Source organism: Aquila chrysaetos, chromosome 21 (assembly GCF_900496995.4).
Source record: "Aquila chrysaetos chrysaetos chromosome 21, bAquChr1.4, whole genome shotgun sequence".
Classification (NCBI taxonomy): domain Eukaryota; kingdom Metazoa; phylum Chordata; class Aves; order Accipitriformes; family Accipitridae; genus Aquila; species Aquila chrysaetos.
The window spans coordinates 15,811,694-15,833,671 of record NC_044024.1 but is presented as its reverse complement, the minus strand read 5'-3'; the positions used below and the strand labels follow the sequence as shown (position 1 = coordinate 15,833,671).

Genomic DNA, 21,978 nt, shown 5'->3' with positions numbered 1-21,978 from the left:
CACAGTCACAGAGGCCTTAATGAAGGACACCACAGAACCTCATCTGGAAAAAAAAAACCCAATAAACACACTTTATCTTCACAAGAGATTGTTGAGGCACTGAAAGGATGTGGAAAATTGGAAATAGCATCCATGCTGAGAGCATAAATGATCCTTCTCTTAAAGAGAACAGAATTGGACTACTGCCTCTCACCAGGAAAAGCAGAAAAACATTTGCAAACACAAGTCCTGTTATGAGACCCATAAATCTACATCCCACAGCCTAGGGGTTCATCTCTCCATGTCCTTACCATTCTTCTCTCATTTCTATCCCACTCCGTTGGTGCTTTCTTCTATTTTTCAGCAAAGGACAAGGAAAAGCAAGTGTGGTGGCACACCTGATACTGCTGTAGGCAAACCCACCCGCTTGGTACTTCTCTTCTCAGTACTGACAAGTCTCAAGGGTAAAACCTCTCTTTCACCTTTTTTTGCTACTTGGGACATTCCCAACAGGGCTGATCCTGGTGTACTGAAGTGAGCGTGAATGCTCTCACTGCTTCTGTGGCAACAACATCAGGAGCATCACTTTAAAAAATGGTTTTGAAAGACGTATTTAACGGGTTTGTAGGTAACGTTACAAGTTAAGAAGTTGTTTCTGGTGCTTTTCTATTCTTCAAACTCCACCTCATCCCATCCCAAGGCACGAACTGTCCTGTTTTCAAGTTTTAGGAGGCTAAAGAGCATCAAGCACCATTAAAAAAAACCCTGCAGAAAGTACTTGCTCAAAAAGTAACTTTAAATTCTTCCTCTTGATTGGGAACATACTTGTATACATCTACAATGGATGAATTCAAATAGTTATTTCCAATATAATAAATAACAGGCTTCCCCAGAAATTACATAGAGCACTAAGGCAAGGGGTTGCCATACATGGTGTCTTGGGCAAACTGCAGAAAGCTTAGATTTTGATTGGTTTTCTTTTGCTTCATTTCCGCATGTTTTCAGCTCTCTATGTAAATAATGTCTTGGACTTTTTAGTGCCACTAGAAGCAGAAAACCAGTTTAGAAAGCCAGGTAAATAAGATCAATATTTATCACATATTGAATTATTCCGCAGAGGTCTGTTATGGTAACACTTTCTCATACCTCATGGAGACCAAAGGGTTGATGAAGGATCTCAGCATGAGAACAGCCACATCAAAGCAGATCTGAGGGTCATCTGGTCCCGTGCCCCATTGCCAACAGCTGCCAGAAGGAGATGCCTCACAGAAAAGTTCAAGGAAATACATATTGGGCAACAGGGAGATAATGTGCCTTAAGAGAGCGCTCCTCCTTGACACACAGCCAAGCACACCAGAGTTGTATATAATATTAATAAAACACCAGTTTTTCTAATAAGAGAGTTCATTTTTAAACACTACTACAGTGAATCTGTAAGAAAATCTTACAAGACAGTTGATGCACAAAGCTTTCACTTAACAAGTTACCTAACTGGAGAAGAAAACGTGCCAGAAAGCAATGGCTAAGGCTAAGCAGGGAGGAAAGATGCTGTGCCTGGCACGAGCTGATGCTATAGGAGCCCACGGTTGAAAAATGGCCAGAAAAGTTTTAGGACGTATTCACAGAAAATGCATGCTTGCAAATCTGACAGATCTTTACAAGTGTCCTCCAAGATAAGCCTGCATCATTTAAGCCTAACTTCCCAGTTAGCCCAGCGATCTCCGAGAAAGCCATAACCGTGCCATCTGGGTGAGAGCTGCACCGGGCACGAAGCTCCCAGAGGTGACAAACAGCACAACTGGTGGAAGAAGCCACCCATACCTGAAGACGACCTGGTTACCCAAATGACACGTACTTCTTATAAGTAAAGCCTCCACAATTTACGGAACGATTCATTGTACAAGACGTTATACAAGAAAAAAAGGTCGCCTCGGTGTTTCCTGCCAAACCCCAGCTGGCCGCTGCTCCCACGGGTGAGCTTTGCATCCCCGAGGCACGGCTGCCTGCGGGCCGAAGGAGCTGCGGCCCCGCGGACAGAGCTGGGGGCTGAACGCCCGGGGGCCCGGGTCCTCTTCCCAACTGTGCGGAGCTGTTAGGAACACTTGTTTTCCAAGGCAGTGTTCTCTGTCAAGTAGAGAAAACATTGCTGCACCGAAATCCAAAAGCTTCATGGGAAACATGCTGATATTTGGACAGAGTTTTCAGTAGCAAATGACTAAATGAATTAGCTTGGTGGGCAAACATGCTTCAGCTTACTTCATCTCAACTTATCTGAATGCAAATATTCAGTTTTACCTTATATGCACATTTAAATGGCTCCATGTTTCAGCAGTAAAAAAGTGTTTTGACAAGCTAGAATCAAACTTCTTCAGTCTGCAGGAAATTTTGACTTTTTGTTCCAATTCCAAACACCAAAACCAAAATCTGGACATGGCAATTCCCCATAAAGAGAAATTAAGAGTCAAAGCCATTCTTTTCCTAAAACAACATACAAGGCCAAATTTGTAATCTTTCTTTGACTTTCCCCATTCAGCAGAGGGGAATAATCCCATACAATGGCACATGTCTGATACGATTGCTATGGAGAAATTAGGGCTTACATCTAGAGAAGTATAAATCCTGCATTACTAAGGTTTCCTCTGCTGCAAGGGAAAGAAACATTGCCTCCTGGTGATTAAGAATATAATTATTGTTATTAATTCTGAAACACTTTGAATTACATGGTACATTTTCTTTAAATGGGCACTATCGTTAGTGCAAGTTGATTTGAACCAATGATTTATTCATGGCTTAATAACCCTGCTTGTTTCATATGCTCAGCACATTTTGCTCAGTATATTGTATTACTGGCTGGTTGCTATAAACAGTCCATTTAAATTTCGACAGAAGCTTTTGGAAAAGTTCTATTTAGAACAGATATGTGAATGAAAACACTAACTACAATGATCAGTAACCACTGGTTTCTTCTAATTGGGCACGGGACCATTAGGATCTCAAGAAAGTTCAGTTAATCTCTAGTTGAAGTTCACATTCAAACAAAGCTTTCTACTCGGACCAATCCTAATATCCAGTCATTTAAAAATCAAGAGGAAGTCTGCCAGACGGTACTGCCAAATTGTGAAATTTCTACAAATAAATCAGAATCAGGCTTCCCCCGTGGTGGTCTTAATAAAATACCTCTAGCCTTGCCTGTAGGTTAACCTGCAGTACTTCCTCCACTTCCTAAAGTAAAAAAGCCTGGCTTTACCAGCTTTGTTGCAAAGCTGGTCTTAAACAAAACTAGCCATGGAAGAAGAGAAAAAAGCCTTACAATTCGGCCAGATACACTTCTAATAAGAAATGATACATTTTTAACCCCTGTGTAATTACGATGTACTTTTCTTACTGAAACTCCCCCAAAGTTTCGGCTTGAAAGTGTTGGATGCTGAGCAAACCCGGACTACACCATTGATGATGTACACAGCTGTACAACCAGCTCCTCTTGGGTTATTTCATGTTTGAATTTTTAAAGATATACCCATGAATCAAGTCCAGTTATTTTGCTCTCCACAGTTGCTACAGGGCTTTACACGGGCCACATGCTGTTCCCTCCCCTAGTATTTCCATGTTGCAGTTTGTTAATCGGTCATCATTTTCAGGATGACACTTCTTATTTGGCGCTTTGGAGTAGGAAACATTCCTAAAAGGAGCATCATAGCCAAGTATGCGTAAAGTTGGCATGAGTAATACTTGCTCCCTATTATACTCCTTTTATCTACTCAGAGCAGGAGATGAAGCCACTTGTAAGATAAAAGGCATTACCTGATTTACAACCGCTCTGCGCAACCCTGCAAGACAGCAGGTTGCACCTATGAGTTTACACAAAATGCTACCTTCTGGTTTTCTTGCTTTGCTAATTAGATGAGGAATAAGATTGTAGAGGACTGGGCCGCTAGAGTCAACAAGTGCTCAGTTTCCATAGTCTTTCCTGCTCCTTGTTCAGGGAATTTTTCTGAATGGCGTGAAAAATTAGAATCTAAATCAAAAGTTGAATTAGATAAAGCCATGAACTGGATGAAGAATTGGTATCCTACGGTTGCAATAATTTTTTTTCTTTAACCAGCACATTTCAAGAAAACTTCTGGATATCAGTTAGCATGCAAAAAGCCCACTCTTCAGCTTCAACATCTTGTTGGCTGGGTCTGCCAGCACAAGCCAGCTCTGAAGGCTCATCTCCATTCTCTCAGAACAACAGCGTCAAAATGTGCATCCCTGTTCAGTCCCTTTAGCCTTTAAGGAAGCTGTTCATAAAAATCCCTGGGCTGCCAGAGACACGGATAGAATGATTTGTTTTTTTAATAGAAGTTGCAACTTTTGGTAAGATGGAAAGCATGTGAGTCACTCGTGTTGGTGTATGAGTGCCCAGGCAAAGCAATACAGGAGCTCAGCACGCAGGCTCCGCTCTGGCGGGCCAGGCACAGCCCCTGCCCACAGCCTGAGCACACGGGACCAGCGAAGGGGCAGGGGAAGGACGCAGTGCAAAGTCGCTCGTGTTATATATATATATCTTTCCAGCCACTTAAACCTCCCCGGGTACAGCTTTGCAAAACAGACGTCCCGGAGCTGGACTGCAAACTGGACACACACACCAGATCTTTCCACAACTACCAAAAAAGGTTGTGTAGTTCTCAGTTAAAGCTCCACAAGTTTAACTCCTTAAAGACAATTACTAATTTTGCTTAAATACTTGGGAAGCCTGGAACACGGGTTGTGGGTGGGATTTTTTTTTTTCCACCCCCAACAGAAAAAGGGTTGAGTTTGTGTGTGTTTTTTAAATACACGCTACGTTCTTGACTTCGACCAATGGCAAGTAAAAATCCATTTTTAACATAAGTGAAAGATAATGAAAGTCATATGAACAATATTCATTAATAAAGTAATTACTAGGTGCCACACTCTTGGTTCCAACGTGGGTTTAATTATAGGCGAGATTATGCATGGAGATGTTCAGAGATTAAGGAAAAGGAAGAAGATTCGCAGAAGAGAGCAAATATTTTCCATGCCGTGAAACCCTACTCATTAGCTTTACATCGCTTCCCAGTGTGAAACTGTCTTGGCCCAATTCCAAGGGATTGTCACGGGAAAGGGGAGACTGAGAGGATGGCAGTAGAGGTGACCCCAAAAGACAGCATCCTCATCACAAGGCCAACCCAAGCACCACACTTCGTATCACCCTTTCCTTTTAAAGCCTATCTAAATCTATTCACGTGGACAAAGGGTTATTTTTCTGCACAGTGATTCAGAACGCAGATCTTAAGTTAGAAGGCTCCAAGTTGCTTCAGAAAATAATTTTGGATTCATCTCGCTCTGTTTCTGTCTTTTTGCTGCTTACATATAGATGCGTTTCGTTGCTCACCTAAACTGTTTTAATGCAGGTCATTTACTACTCAGAAGGAAGGGAAAAGGACAGAGTAGCTTTTGAAACAGAGGTGCTTGATCTCTTTTAGGTATAATTTTGCAGCACTTTCAAATTCCGTATCGAGATTGCCTTGTCCTGCATTGAATTTTAGCTGGCTTCTTACTTCTCAAGATAATTCCAACACAATTGTAAGCAGACACTGTTAATCACTGAAGGAATTAATACAGCATGATTTTGAGGAAGACAGAGAAATACAAGAGGCACGAGGAACAGCTCTGATGCATTAGCAGACACGTACATTCAGAATTCATAGAGTTAATAAGTTTAAACAACCCACAAATGTTTGAAAGCTTAGGTGTTACTGGAATAATGAATTATAAAACAGTTGATAGAGAATGCAGAAGAATTGTGTTCTCTGTGGTAGAGGTTGAGAGTTTCGGAATGTCAGTAGCTTTCCACAGCTTGGAAAAGCACTTAAAAGCAAAAATAATTTTAAATGGGGGGAGAAGGAATGAGGTGGAGAAACTAACACAATGTGAGGTGAAACCGCAGCTGCACAGGCAGCTGATCTATAGGTCTCATCCTACCACCAGCAGTACTCAGGGGGAAGAAGCGTTACCCCTGATGCATCTGTTAAAATGCAAACTAGGCATTTCTGACAGGAATAAAGTAAACGTGGCGATGGGATGGACACAAACACATCTTAGCTTCTTCCAGGTACTACAGCTCTAAATCTCCTTGTCTTGGACAGAGAAAGCAGCACATAGTGGGTCTGAAATATATTCATCCAGCAGCAGTCCCCTGGAAAGGACGCTCCTGTTACAGTCCACAGCTCATCACCATGCTAAAGAAATCACATCTTCTGTCTTACTTTCCTAAGTGCAAAGGATAAGAATAAAAGTTTGGTGGCAGGGATATCAATAGCATTGGGTTTTGTTCCCAGCTGCCCAGAAAGCCAGCACAAGAGCTTTCAAACTCTTTGACTTTCACACCCTCCACAACAGGAAACTGAAAAGCATTTTTGACAAATACATAGTCACAAAGATCACAGGCGGAGGTATAAGAAAGGGGCTGTATTCAAGCAAAAGCTACTTTCATCTCTTTTGCAACTGAATGACATTTCAGCTTCAGGCTGTCCTTTTACTAACTTTGTAGGGAACTTCCACTCCAGTTTCCCCTGTTGCTATTCCTGTGCCACTTCAAGGCCACTCCAGCAGATACCGTGCCTGCTTTAAAGTCAGCACCAGTCAGAAGGACAAAAGGTGCCAAATCAGAAGTCTTTTATACAGTATCTTTTTAGCGTGATTGCAAAGTATCTATCTTCCCATTACGGCAGAGATGTTCAAGTATTTGGAGCTCTAGGATGCCTGGGAGGGAGGGAGTCATTCTCTCTCTTGAATCCACCCTGTTTTCCCCCCGCTCTCCCCCCCCCCAGGAACGCACAGCACAGCAGGAGAACAGGCCAGCCGCTCAATACCCTACCCACGGACATCGCACGCCTTGCGGGGATCGCCTTTTGGTCCCGAGAGCGACGTGCCGAGCTCTGCAGTCCCCGTCGGTGTGGCAGCTCGTACATCAGCGCTCCAGCACAGCACGGGTTGTAGGGGGGCTGGCAGCCTCCGGCAGCACGCGTGACCGGGACCGTCCTCTCTCCGCAAGACCAGTACAAACGATACAGCAGGGACGGACGTGTCCTGGGACCAGCACCCACTCTAACAGCGTTACTAGGAACACATTTATGCTCTGCTAAAGGCATTGCAGCCAGGGTGCCCCAACAAACGCAGCTGCACCACCAGTTACTTGTGGCTGCCAATTCAAATCCCACCCGATTACTTTAAAGTGGATTCAGCACACACTGAGAACCCTGCTTTGAGGAAAGTCCAAGAGTTTAAAACAGACCCATCAGAACAAAAAGGGCCACTGGGTTTCCAAAGATAGAAGTGCAATACAAAGCCAGGAGCCCATCCACGCTGGCATGCTCATCCTGCAGTCAGCAACCAAACGCGTTTAGATGCCCTGGACACAGCACCTTTCCTCTCCCTTCCTGGTTTCCCCCGTAAAACAGCAGTCTCAGCAGAATTAGAGAAGCAAGGGTGTGTGGAAGGACGTGCACAAAATTAATCCTTTCAGGAATTGGCTTCTCTGTCTCTTCTTCTTTAAAAAAATAAGTGCTTTTCTTGGGTGACACGGTGCAGAATAACCAGTCAGATTTCTATTTCAAAATGAACTTGTCTTAGATGTCCATAGCAGAAAGCTAAACCAGACAAAGGGCTGCTCAGCAATTCCTCTTCATTGACGTGCTGTATCCTTCAGCTCCAGTTTGGGGGGCATTTTACCACAGCTAAGGACAGCTTGTGGCTAAGGGCTCGGCCCAACAACTCACCAGCTTTGCAGTAAGGACGCTTACAACACAGGGGTATCAGCCAAGTCCTACAGCCATACAGCAACAAGAACGGGACCACAGTGCACAACAACTTTGCAGCACAACCACCCTCCCCTTAACACCCAAAACTACCTTCATGCTAGCCACCTCTCTGCCAACTTTTATCTTCTGGGAGTACAAACCATTAAAACCTCACAAGCAAACCTCACCAGCGAGATACATACACGGGTGCCTGCCCATTAACTGAGTATCCCACTGTAGGGTAATGCATATTAAACCATAGGGTAAAATCTCCTCGGGCGGAGGGTCCATTACAAAGTAGCACCTACCATAAGCCAGTGTAAGCAGAGACCTGACACGCTCATGCCACCTCTGCGGGAGCCAGGGCAGTGGCGGCATGCCCTTCAGCAGCACCCTCACAGGAGAAGCTTCTGCCCACATTATGAACACTATAGGAGCTGGAAGAGGGGGATAACAATTTGCCATCTGAGTCACCTCTTCAGAGCACAGTTTTGTTGATTGCTAGGAATTGAAACTCATTTTAAAACAGGGGAGAGGAAAATACAAGTGTTGATTACAAACCAGGACCCCATTCCAGGAAAAAAGTGTCAGAGTTTGATCATTTGTCTTCATTCCACATGGGAGGAAAAGTGGGTATCTTTCCACATTTGTTGTAAATGGGCAAAAGAATCACTTTCAAAGGTAAGAAAAAACTGTGAAAGACTGGTTCATCAAAGCAATGGGAACGGTCCAGCAGCAGCAACTGTTTTTGTAAAGCTAACGATCAATCAGAAGAAATCCAGCCTCTCCTGGGGGAAATTTGTCTCAAAAAAAGAAATAACAAAAGAGAGAACTGCAGTCAAAATACCAGTAAGGAAAAACAGATGCTACCACAGGAAGGCTGAAACAGTCTAGCTCCTTGTAAGCCCTGTTTGTTGCTTGCCCACTGCTCTGTTTCCATATCTGTATAATTTATTCCAAAGCAAATTTATTATTTTAAAGACTCCACGGAGAAGGCGGAGAAGGCTCTGTGTCTGCTAAGGGACACAATGCTGGTGTTCATCCAGTGGTTATTTCTTGCTCCCACACTAATCCCAAAGGCTTTGTCTAGCCTGGGATTTAGCAAGACTTTTAATTAATGGCTTCCGATGTTACATCTACACTGGGAAGGCTTCTCTCGTTAGCTAATTAGTCTATTGTCCTAATTAGGCAAAGCAAGCCAATTTTACTCCCTCATTGCCTTGCACGGGAAACCCCGGTTTTCCCACCTAGGTTTTCCCTCAAGTCAGTTCCCAGCTCCTCTGTCCTGACTTGCCTTTTTGAAGGGCTTAGCTAGGCGGTGGCAGACAGCATCACCTCACCTTTCAACGCTCATCTAGACCAGGCGGGGAATGTTTTGTTCACTGCAGCTGTCCTCCTGAAAGCAGAGCCCTCTGAAGTCCCCGGTGAGGTCTTGGGTCATTAAGAATTGGCCGGTCAGCATCTGTGAGGAACAACACGAGCACATTGCCTAAAAAGTTCTCTGTTTTCCTACGAGGATAAAGCTGGTGTATCTCTGAAGGACCAGAAGACTACTGCATACGCCTAGATGTTCGGTCCACTCCTAACCTGGGCGAGAAGTGCCCTGAAAGAGGGCACTTTGCAACAGCCTGGCCTTGTCGATCCCTTAAAAACACAGGGCGCCGTGCAAGGGCACAGCTGGCACGTGCAGAAAGGCACCGCTCTGCGCCCCGGGCACCCAGATGCATCACGGCAAGACATGCGAGGAGATCACCTGCGGGAGCTGCCGGCTTGCGTCTCGTCTAGAACAGCACAGAGCCGCGACTCCTGCTGCTCCTCTTTGCTCAAACCGCTGGCCGTGAGAGCTCTCGGCAGGCAGGACTGCCTGTTTGAAGGCAGAGATTAGCTTGACAGCCTCCCACTGAACAAGTCCTTCCTTCTCCCACCGCACGTGCTTTTTTCTGCAAGCCCTCGCACCGCACTTCTGCCTTCCCTACAGAAACTCCCAAGGACGAGCATAAGAGAGGCAGAGCTTGCAATCCATACTGCAATATCTGATCATTTCAGTGCCTGTCAACTACACCTACTCTTCAAGGGTTTTGTCAGCAAGCTTTCTACTTAGTCCAATTAGTTTTGCCTAATCAGTTTTGATTCGTAGAAAGACCGTTTGAGACATAAGACCTAAGACAGAAAGGCAGAGCTTGCCGCTGACTTAACACTCACATCTTGGGTATAGTGGAAAAGGTCTCTTTCATTTCTAGTCTTCCCTTGGAAAAGCCAAGATATAATCTCTGACTTGACAACATCTACTTCCACATAAAAGGGACCAGCATACTTTATTCTAGCTTAATTTCTCCCTGCAAAGGAGAGCACTGAAAAGTCCAGAGACGGTGCCAATATTTTTTGAAAGGCCAGAAAGAAAACAGGCAGAACTAGTGATGGAAAGCAGAGAAGAGCTAACTTTTTAACTCATCTTCATCTTTGCTTCTACTGTTTATTGAGATGCTGAGATCATACTGGCCATTTGTAAATAAGCTAATGGTGCAAACCTCAGAAGAGACAGATATATTTTCAGTCAGATATTAACAGGTACTGTTAGTGTGAGCATGATCTGCCCTCCACCAGGAGTCAGAAGAGTGGAGGTGGGAGGGGAGCGTGAGAGAGGATGATGGAGAGTGAGAGAAAAGCAGGAATATGAATTTTGCCAACTCCAGACTACTCCAAATGCTCCTGGAAGCCTCTTCCAGGGACATTTTACATCGTCATGCCATGCTTTTAGTCTCTGTACCAGGAACTGGAAAGGGTGCTTACTATGCTCGAGATAAAGTTAACATACCTTATGCCCATGTCCTCACGGCACCGTTGGCCAGACTATTCCTGAATTTCAGCTCTGACCTCCTCCCCGACCACACAGAAAAGCCGCAGGCTTGGCCTGGAGGTGCTGTAAGGCTGGGCTACTTCACTTGGCTGGGCAATCAATCGCAGGGGCTGGGGTTTGCTTTTCTTTGGGCTGGCTCATGCCAGCTCTGCGGATAAGACACCAGGCCAGTGAGTCGAGAGGCCTCCACCGCCTTCCCAGCTCCTCCACAACTGAGGCAACTGCCAAAAAGTTCTAGAGCATCTCAAAGTAAAAGATGAGGAGGGAGGACCTTGACGTGTAGAGACTGAAGAACAGTCTCTATAGGTGCAGAGACTGAAGAACAATTGAACCTGGAAAAGGTGTAGTCGTAGAGGAAGGCTACCCATCCGCTCAGCCCTGGCTCTGCTCCCCAAGGCACCTCTCTAGCGATGTCAACGCAGAGCTATGACCCAGGAAACTTTGATGAAAAGCTGAAGGTAGTGAATGGTACAATGTACAGCCATTGTCCTCAGACAGCACGGGGCCAAAGCTACCAACGCAGGCTATTGTTCTCCCCTTCTATTTAAAAGAGCGATGACTTGCATGAATGTTGGCTTTGGAGTACATGCTTGGCAACCCCGGCAGAAAAACAGACAGCATTTCCATGGAATACCATAAGATTCTGAAAGAAATATGTTTAAGTTATTTTTGCGATATTATTAAATCCAGGAGTGAATATTTTGAATATGGTATAATCCATTTTCCTAGGAACCAGCCAAGAACAACACTGAGTTTTGCTTGGAAACCAACAGCAGCACGGGGGAAGTGCCACCGCGCTGCCATCCCTGCTTCCCTGTTCCCCGGGGGACATGAGTGGGAGCCCCACGCGCCTCCCCCGACGTCCCCAACCCTTCCCGTCTCTGTCAGCATGCCTCGAAACACAGGTCCCGTCACCTCTTCCCTTGCCCACCACACGGGCGAGCCCCAATCCCTCTGATGGGAGGTGTGACTCTGCTCTCCTCGGAGCCAGGGACTCTCCGTTGGCCCAAGGAAGCCCCAAAACTGAGTGCTGACGGATGTGTTGGGAGGACAAATGTACAACACTAAAAAGGCCAGGCAGGAGTATTTCAGCAGCCTGCAGATGGGACTTGGGACCAAAAAAGTGGGAAGACAGTGAGAGCGGGATGGCTCCTGCCACTGAAACTGGCCAGCAGACGCAAGCAGGAGAATAAGTAGGTAGACTGGGTAGATACAGAAGAACCAGTCCTGAGCACAGATCATCTCCTCCCCGTCTCCAGCAGTTCCACCCTAAAAGCAGAGCCCAAACCCATTCCCATGCACCAGGACCCCAGCCTTTCACTCCCTCTTACCTTCTCTGCCTGCTGCCCACTCCACAAACCCTCCTACGCCATGTTCGTATGCAGGTCCCAGGGCTGGCTTAAGCTGCCGTGGTGACCTCAGTCAATAGGGTCTCCTCACCCCGCAGCGTGCAGGAAAACAAATTAGTCACCCTGCACGAGTCCTTGGAAAATCCTGGACCACCTGCAGAACATCTCCTTTTCCTAAATCCCTCCTTGTGAATCTCCCCACAAGTAGGACAGAGCTAAAGCCACAGGAGAGCCCCGTGTCGCCCATTTTGGCCCGCGCCTTGCAGGATCCGTGCTGTGGGCTGCTCCCTCCCGCCTGGCTGTCAGGCAGTGCTTCCCTCTGGCAGCACGGGCCAGGGCTCCAGTTCCTAACGCATCCGAATGTGACTCCGCTGTGGATTTCACCCACCCCATTAAGATTCAATTTGCTCTACTTTCTACTGCAATATCTACAGAAATAAAACTCACAGCTCAGACCTGAAGGCCAGACACAGGGCCAGGAGTAAGATGAAATAAGTTAGACTCCATTTAACTTATGGCTCGTAGAGCCCACGGGAACCGCCTGCTCGGCACCCACGGGGCCAGCTACGTTCCCTCCCAGAAGACATCAGGGTCTCTTGAGCCCACCTACTCTTACCATCAAACACAAATGTCTGCAACAGGCAGAGCTGCCAGTTCTCCCCACCTTTCCCCTCGGGATGGGGAAGATGCTCGGTTAGTCTAAGCATCCTACTGCCCGCCCTCGTTCGCTCTGGCTGCGTTTGGCACATCCTGCCAAATCCTGCTGTGGCCGAATTCTCACCACTCCATCAGCATTCCCACTTATCCCCCTCCTTCCCCACCTTCTGCGCATCCTCCTGCCCCAGGCCTCGCCGAACCCGTCTCTACCTGGATCCTTTTATGCTGGCTCGGGATCCACGGCTGTGACACACTCATTCCCCAGCAGCTCCGGCATCCAGCTCAGTTGTGCCTGAAATTCATCCAGGACCAAGCCCAGGCCCACGAGTGTTGCATCTAAGTCCAAGGACAAGCAGGGATTCAGGGCAGGTCGGACCCCGGGCTGCTGGACCTCAGTCCCCCGCAGCCATCGCAGCGTTTGTCAAGACCACATCTGAAGGTGATGCTGGGGATTGTTCAACAAAGCAAGATCTGAGGTCTCTCAACAGAAGACATCAAGTGAACGGTCTCAGAACACAGGGATTCACTGGTCCTCCCTCCAACTTTTGGGAATGGGAGTAGTTAAACATGAGAAAGCTACGCCACGGCTTTCCTTCTACATCTTCCACAAAGAGCAGTCCCATCAGACCGGGGCTGTCAGGGACTGGAGTGTCCTGGGACTGTGGCACAGCCTTCTCCTTGCCAACCAGCCCAAAGGACGGTCCTGTCCTCCTCTGCCCCTGCTCTCTGCTGTGGGACGGACTTGGAAGGGATTAAACATTCTGCACAGAGAAAGAAAAGCAAACAAAATGCAATGAAAATGCAAAAAAGGAAAAAAAAAGCAAACAAAGACCATCTCTGAATTAATTTCCATTTTATTTATAGGCCATCACGTGACAGTTGTCTTTTTAAGCCTTTTAATTAATCACTCCAGAAGTCACACAGAGAGCAGCTACTTTGAGCACGTATGCCCACCTTCCCTCTTCCCAAAACATATTCCAGCTTGTGTTGAAGGGCCGTCTGCAAGGTAATTAATTATTTGCTATTATCTAAGCCAGTACTCGGCTCTCCAGATCTTTCAGGAACACCAAGTCCTGGGGCAGTAATGCTCTTTGGGGCTGAAAGGAATAAAAGAAAAGCCTTTGCTAGAGGCAAGGAAGGGCAAAGGGGTTGGAAGGATTCAGAGAGGGAGAAAGGGAGCTCAGCACTTGGCTCAACCTGGCTTGCTAACTCTTGTTGCAAGGCCCATAGGGTGGCCCTCCCAGGGAGGCAGGGTCTTATTTTCCGTGATACAAGACGCAGATCTTCCTAATCAGAGGATTTTTGTTTCAACTAATTTGAGGGTAAGTGCATAGAGACCTGCCCCAACATGTAACAAAACCTTTGTCGAACGCTTGGCAAAGAGAAATATTCCCCAGTTCAGAAATGCTAGAATTACTGTTTCTAGTGGAAACCTGCTTAATTTCTCTCAAATCGTGTATTTATAATATAATCACTTGCTTGACCACATATCACCTGGCTATCAAACCACCAGAACACCTGAAGTGCATGCTGAGCACTGCTGACTTACTGAGTGACTGACAGTATTTTAACTCTGTTCCCCAGCTGCACATCCACAACTGAGGGGGCTGTGTTCAAGTCCTCGTCCAAACAGGGGTTTTCCTGAAAAACCAACATGTTGGAGTGGGGGCATGTGCTGGTTTTGGCTGGGATAGAGTTAATTTTTTCCATATTAGCTTGTATGTGGCTATGTTTTGGATTTGTGCTGAAAACAGTGTTGATAATACAGGGATGTTTTCGTTATTGCTGAGCAGCGCTTACACAGAGCCAAGGGCTTTTCTGCTCCTCACCCCACCTTGGGGGGGGACACAGCCAGGACAGCTGACCCCGACTGACCAGAGGGATATTCCAGACCATAGGACGTCATGCTCAGCAATAAAAACCTGGGGGGAGAAAAAGGAAGGGGGGGATGTTTGGAGTGATGGCATTTTGTCTTCCCAAGTAACCGTTAGGCGCGATGGAGCCCTGCTTTCCTGGGGATGGCTGAACACCTGCCTGCCCATGGGAAGCAGTGAATGAATTCCTTGGTTTGCTTTGCTTTGGTGTGTGGCTTTTGCTTTACCTGTTAAACTGTCTTTATCTCAACCCACAAGTTTTCTCACTTTTACCCTGCTGATTCTCTCCCCCGTCCCACCAGGGGGGAGTGAGCGAGCGGCTGCGTGGGACTTAGTTGCTGGCTGGGGTTAAACCACGACAGGGAAGTAGATATTTCTGCTGGTAGTTCTGCAAAGTTTCACAAAGGGCTCCTGAGATCCAGCACTCCTAAAAATACTCCCATTTACATGAATTGTAAGGAGGGTTTTTTTCCCAGAAAAAATTAGAAAAAAAAATTTTAAAAAAAGCAAAACCAAAAATTGGTGGCTTTGACCTCTCACACTTGATGGGATGGAATCCCCTTGGGATCCCCTATGGAGCTGTATGAAGGACCAATTTAGAAATACTTCTGAAGCTACTGCACTCCAAAAAAACTTAGGAGCTGCTCACACCCGAGCGAGCTGCCGCTTCCTCCGGAGCTCCCAGAGTACAGCATGGGAGCGGCACAGCACGGGGCCGCGAACGCTGCTCCGAGCAGGACGGCGGCTCCGAGCCTCCTCCTCCACGCTCTGGGCACCCCGCTGCTCCCACAGCCCGGGGGGAGCCCAGCGCAGCCCCGCTGGGAGGAGAGATGGGCAAGGGTCGGGGTGGGAACGCGACGTGAAACCCCACCAAAGCTGGAGCGCATGAAGGTGATGCTGTCAGAGACATCTCCAAATCAGCTCGGCCACGGGGCTGTGCCCTGCGCCTGCGACACAGACCAAGCAAAGTCCCGTTCCTCCGTGTCTCGCTATGCAAATCACCTTCTAGGAAAAAACAGGTTAAGACTGTTCTTCACTTCACGCTCCTATTACGCTTAAAGCTCAGGCTCTACCTTAATCCGCAGTAAGTTTCCCCCAGGTTTTATCCCGCTGTCTCTCCCCCTTCTCCCACCTCCTGCAGCACCTCGGTGGCCCCGCTCCAGCGCCCACCGGCAGACCCGCAGGGCAGGGGGCCGCGGCGGCGGGGCGCGGGGAGGGACCGATGCATGCCCACCAGCACGCCCGCTCCGCCGCTCCCACAGCCCACTGGGTGCACTGGGTACGCGCTGCTCACCCCACAGACCGCTTCCAGCAACTTCTCTGCACCAACCGTATAGCCCAGGCGATCCCCGCGCCGAGCCCCAGCCCCGGCCCCAGCCGGGCTTCTCTGGAGCAGCCCTATCGCCGCAGTTAACGTTCCCGTGGTGGACGGCACGGGAAGCATCACTGGCAGTCAGCGTGATACGGCAAATTCGTCACCGTCCAGTAATGAAGCTAAAAGCAAACGCTGTCGTGGATTACTCCCCGCCAACAGCGGAGAAGCAACAGCGAGACCGTTTGTCAGCAGCTCACCCGTTCGATGTCACGGGCACCCATCCCTGTCGAAGAGCAAGAGGGTGCCGGGTGTCACCCTTCCACATCAGAGGACCCAGGGAGCGGGGAAGCGGGTGCAACTCCAGGGTCCCCTAGAGTCCCGGCAACCTTCCCACTGTTTCATCGACAAACAGCACGTTGCCCTCAACAGAGCCCACCAGAAAGCGAAGACGCCTGCTGCAGAAGCACTGGTGGGAGTTTGCTATAGACAAATGAATCAGCAGAACAGATGAGCAGCTCCTGAAGCATCTACCCACAATGTACAGAAAGAAAAGATGTAATTTCAGGCTTGTGGCAGGTGCTGGAGGGTTTGTGGTGCTAAAAAAAGAAATTAAAAAAATTTTAAAAAGAAGTAATCTCAACACAGTTACATATAATAGATAGCTTTCTAGGACAAGGAAATCCTGCAGTAGCTGGAAGAAAACCAATCACAGCTCTCAGTTGCATCTGAGATAAGGAAGCAGAACATGGTCCAACACATCTCTAAAAGGTCAGTTTCCCAAAACTAGAAACAATCAGACACAAAAATAACTGAGAGAAAACACAATGCTTATTGGGAAACGTTTAAAGATGCCTTAGTAGAGCTCTCCTTTCCCCCCAAAAAATCAATACTATATTCAAAAAAAGTTTATTTGGTTTAAAATAAGAATTCTTTTTAAAACAAGAGACAAATTAAAAAATAAATAAAATATGTAACAAACAGAAAATTCACTATAAAATTAGTAGCTGGAAATCAACACATTTTATAAAGAAAGCTAAAAGACAACAAAAAAACTAATGGCAATAGGTATATCAGGAAAAAAAGCAACAACCTATCAATACAACAGGCTTGACGCTAAAAAAGTACAGTGAAATTATCCTGATACAGAAGATGTAGAAAGTATAAGCATTACTTTTTATCTTTGCAGATAAGGATGACGTATATCTCAGCTATAACAAAATTCTCTGAGAAGCAAGTTGGGAAGATACCCAACACCGTCTGCCAACCATTTTTCATATCTGTAACTAGAAAACCTGCACATCAAAGTGTATGAAGGAGCTCACCAAATCCCTAACATTGACTTAAAAAAAAACCCAAAAAAGCCAAACAGAAACATGTCCCAGGCCAGCCAGGAAGTTCCAGAGGTCTTGGAACAATAAATAAAAAACTCCACTCAAGCAAACAAAAACTTAGCGTCGTGCCAATATTTTCAGAGGGCAAATGGCCTGACCCGGGAACCGCAGGCTGGTTACCCTGCCTGCAGTCCCCGGCAGAGCCAGGGAACGGCCAGTATTCGGAGATGGAAACACCGTTAGTGCTAGTCAACAGAGTTTTCTGGTCGGAGGGCTTGTCAAACTGATCTAGTCTTTCCTCTAAGAGTACACATTTGGCTGACAAAGGGAACTGTGTTGACATAATACATGCAGACTTGTGTGTGACGCTTGACTTTGGCCGGTGTGACAGTGTAAGAACAAAATCCCCAGTGCTATGCAAACATCAGTGTACAGTGTATATCAGAGGATTAAAAGCCGGTTGAGCCCGGTGACCTCATTAGAGTTATACCTGTGCCGCCTGCCCCCACGGAGGTTTCGGCTCCCCAGAGAGGTGATGTTTCCACGAGGGAAAAGGGCCCACGAGGTGGCAGAAATGGCTCTCTGCACACGAAGCTCCCGGCAGCACCGGTGGGAGACATGAGTTTTCAGGGAATGCACGTTTTGGCTGTGTGCCTAAGTCTGCAGCAAGTGCAGGAGATCTAGAGAAGGGTATTTCCAGAGCCTCTGCCCAAAAAGCGGGCCAGCTCATTGAAAAATATTGGCTGTTTTTAGTGCAGATTTTCACCCTTGTAAAGCTAGCGGGACCCACAAACGAAAAGCTGTAGACTCAGCCATGCCAGCAGCCTTCGGCCAGACACGATCCTGCACGTGCCACGTAACACACGGCTCCCTCCTATTATTTCCTACACGGGTCCTAATCTGTGCTCAGCACTCTGAGCACCTTCCAGTAACGACACAGGACACACCAACACCGACCCGACATATCTTACACCTTCCCAGAGGGAAAAAGGAGTGGAGTGATTTCTCTTGGAAAGTTTTAGAGGTCAGGTATTTTGCGTTTAAACTCCACCAGTGCAGGGATAGCAGGGTGGCCAGGTTTTTGAAGGCTTTCAGCTGCCAAAAAAGTTCACCCCTTCTCACCTGCCTCCCATAGAGACATACAGACATCTCTCCTGCCAGAGGAGCAGAGTTATTCCCCACGCCCTCAACCATCTAAATGTCCTGCGCTGCGGACATATGGACCAAAGCCTGGAGGTTTGTTTGGACCCCTCAGACCATACAAGCAGCTCCGAGTGTCGGGGTAGCTGGACGTTACTGTAGGAAAGCTTAATGCCAGCAGTTCTCCAGCGTGACTGATCGAACAACCAACCGTGGACGTGAACTGTCCACCACGGAGGAAGCCTGGGGCTTTCAGTGAATCTGGATTTCCTCTGCTCACAGGCACCACTCACCTCCTTCTGCTCGTTCAGCTCCGGGCAGCTGCTGATGTCCTCCAGGCAGCTGACCACACCGGTGAGGGTACCCCTCGTGAGACCCCGCTTGACAGCCACACTCCTCCTCTCTGCCCGTTGCAGCTACAGGCTGCGCAGAGGCGCTGAAGTGTGCCAAGTGCTGCAGAGAGGGCCAGGGGGATGGACCAAAAACCCCATCCCCACGAGAGTGATCACCCACCGCAGCTACTGAAGCAGTGCCAGTTTCACATCCCAGCCTGAATCCAGCCTACCCCGGCGATGCAGTTTTAGCTCCAGCTGGACGACCTTGTAGCTGGGCTCTTGCTAGCTTCCCTGTAAGCTTGCTCCAGAAATGGAGGGCTTGGGGCTTCCAGGATTTGGCAAGAGCTGACACATCCATAACGGGTGTCCTTTTCATTTACTGGACTGACTTAGGGTAGGTTTGAACATGAGCAGAAAAACTTTGTCCAAAGGCCTTCAGCTGCGCTCCAGCTGAGCCCCTCTCATTCGTGGTGTTGCTCACATGTCAGGAGGACCATGAACTGAGCTGAGACCCCTGACTTCTCATTCTGCATCCAGGGAGGCAGACAGCCCGCTCGCTTCCCGACATGGACAGATGCAGAACATTGTCTGAACATCCTAAACACACATGATCTTTCCAGCCAAACAAGATGACAACAGTTAAATGCTGGTTAGATGTTTTACCTTACTGAACTTTGGACCATCACCATCAGTCTGACAACCTCGCTTTCCTGCTGCTGAACCCCTCTAGTGACTTGGCAAAGGCATTCCCAGTTTAGGCTGCTGACTGAAGGAGGAACGATGCTCAGGTCAACAAAGCAGGACGGGTCTCTCGATACCTACCACCGCTTCGAAGCGTGTAACACTGAATTCCCCACTAGTCACCCTCAAGTTCTGTGTGCAATGAAAGGCACCTCCCCGCAAGTCAAGGAGGTTAACAACGATTTCACTTGCGTTGGTTTTACTCGTACATCCCGATAGCTTGCATGCAGAGCAGACAACGGGTTACTGACAAGGATTAAGATTTGGAAAACACCTCCGTGGTCACTTCAAGGGAAAGCTGTTCTTTTTCACTTTTGCAGGAACTTTAACTCAACTCATAACAGAGGCAGTCTTAAGACATGAAATGCATTCAAGCCATTAACAATTTGAAAGGTGATAAAAGCAGCTAAATAGTTTCAAATCTGCTTGCTGCCCCACCAGCCAGATAACATAAACCACTAATTATCTTGGGTAGAAGGGGAGGGTGTCTCTATTTTTCTTTCCCAGAACCACCGATCACAAGCTCACAGCGCTCACATTTTAAAGCAAAGCTGAAGAGAATGGAAAATACCTTTCCCAACTATATTAAAGTTCTCATAAACCCAGTACAGCATGTTCATGTATTGTGGATACTGTGGGCTGCGTTTCGTGTACCGGTTAGAGAGCAACTCACCGGTCGAGGTCACTGCATCCAGCACCTGCCTAAGCCAGCAGCCATTTTTGTACTATCATTAATAAATCAGTCGAATGTTAAAGGCACTGGGGTGAAATTGTCCCATCAGTCTTAGCCATCAGCTGCTTTTACTGAACTCTGTTGAGTTACTCTACATTTACAGAAAGTTGAGAGAGACAGAGAGAGATCAGCATCTCCAAAATCCTTACGACTTTGTCTTACACATTATAAACACGGAAGATATTTAATTAAAACCATTTTACAAGCTATAAAACTAAAGGTCATTTTACGTCTTTCACTATAAAAGCGGACAGTGGTGTAGTCCTTAGCAAAACATACTCTACGGTGTGTTTTAAGCAGCACTACACAGACTACTTGAAAGTCCTTCCAGAGCGATTTATAGCCAGTGCTATTTCTTTACTAAAATTTATATCCAGTGCTATTTCTTTGCTAACGGCAAAGGCAAAAAAAAAAAAAAAAACCCAAAAGAAACAAACTACACGCTCAAAACCCACAACCTTCTTAAAAATGGTTAATATCAAGAATTTTCCTAGATTAATTTACTAGGGAGGTCAATACGCAAGGTGCCAAAGCAGACTTTCAAATTACCCACGGAAAAACCACGGAAAATCTTCACTCTGCTTCCAGTTGGTCACCTAAAGCACAGCACCTTTGAGACGAAAACGCTAAACCACACGCAAGGCTGGGACGTAAAAGCAAGCGCTCGGCGTTGTAACGGGCTCGTCTCGACCCAGGAGCGGTCTTCCTCTGCACCTGCCCCCGGCACTCGGAGTCCTCCTCGCCAGCGCCTGCTCTCCCCGCTCTCTCCCCGCACGCTGCTGGTGGAAGGAATGCGGGTTTTACCTGAGTCGCGACGTGAGTCGGGGCTCCTCCATTTGCGGCTGCCTCTGGGAGACACAAGTTCCGAGAAGTTGGAGGACAGAAGCAGCGGGACGGGACGGACAGACGGCGAGCCGGGAACCCCCGCCGTGACTCGGGTCACCGGAGGGAAAAGACGAGCGCCTCACCGCCCCTCCACCCGGGCCAGCGCGGCCCCCGGGGCTCCCGAGACGCCCTTTTACCGCTCCGGTGCCAAGCGGAGGGGCTGCGGGCCCGTCCGCCGCTGGCTCCCCGCAGGCTCCCGCCCGGCCGCGGGCGGGGAGCGCTGCCGTGCGGGGCCGGCGGAGCCCCGGGCGCGGTGCGGTACCGTACCGTACCGTACCGTACGGTGCGGTGCGGTGCGGGGCCGCTCCGCCCGCCGGCGGCGGCAAGTTGGCAGCGCGGCCGCCCCGCCTCCCCGCTCCCGCCCCGGGCTCACCGGCGTTCCGGAGCTTCTTATTCCTCAGCACCGAGAGGATGACGAGCGCGTTGCCCAGCACGTCCACCACGATGGTGAAGATAAGCACGGCCGCCAGGGCGGTAGCGGCCCGCACCGACGGACCTTCCTCCAGCCGGCAGCCCGGGCAGCTCCCGTTACTCCCCGCTCGCTCCATGCGCGCCTCTACCCGCTGCCGCCGGGGTCCCTCCTCCTCCTCCTCCTCCTCCTCCTCCTCCTCCTCCTCCCGCCCCGACGGCAGACCCCCGCGGGGACGAGCGCTCCTCGGCACCCGTCCCGGGGGGGGACACGGACACGGACACGGACACGGACACGCCGCCCGGGGCGGGGAGAGGGGCGGGGGTTGCCCGGTGCGCGGCGCGGGGCACCGGCGCGGCGCTCTCCGGTGCGATGGCGCCACCGCGCGGCGGCGGCGGGGGGCAGCCCCGGGCCGCAGGTGGGCGAGGGGCTCGCACCCACGGCCACGCCGTGACACGCGGACCGTCCTCTTCCCCGCGGCCGGCCGGCGGCCCGGGGCGGGGGGGGGGGGGGTGTCACTGGGATCCTACCCCCTCGGAGCGGGGGACCGGAGAGGCGACGCTTTGCCCGT

General features: G+C 48.6%; 1 protein-coding gene across 3 annotated transcripts in view; it reads right to left on the bottom strand.

The window, feature by feature from the left end:
- Positions 1–21,559, bottom strand: part of GPR50 (G protein-coupled receptor 50) — a 48,503-nt gene extending 26,944 nt beyond the window's left edge. For 2 of the 3 annotated variants that reach the window (XR_005931052.1, XM_041119083.1), the window contains exon 1: positions 21,372–21,557. Coding sequence is in view for 2 of the 3 variants with exons in the window: in XM_041119083.1 (XP_040975017.1) it covers positions 21,372–21,546 (175 nt within the window). In the remaining variant the exon portion in view is untranslated. Of the gene's footprint in view, positions 1–21,371 lie in introns of all 3 variants that reach the window. The other variant, XM_029996960.2, reaches the window with a different exon arrangement.
- Between the last annotated feature and the right edge of the window lie 419 nt (positions 21,560–21,978).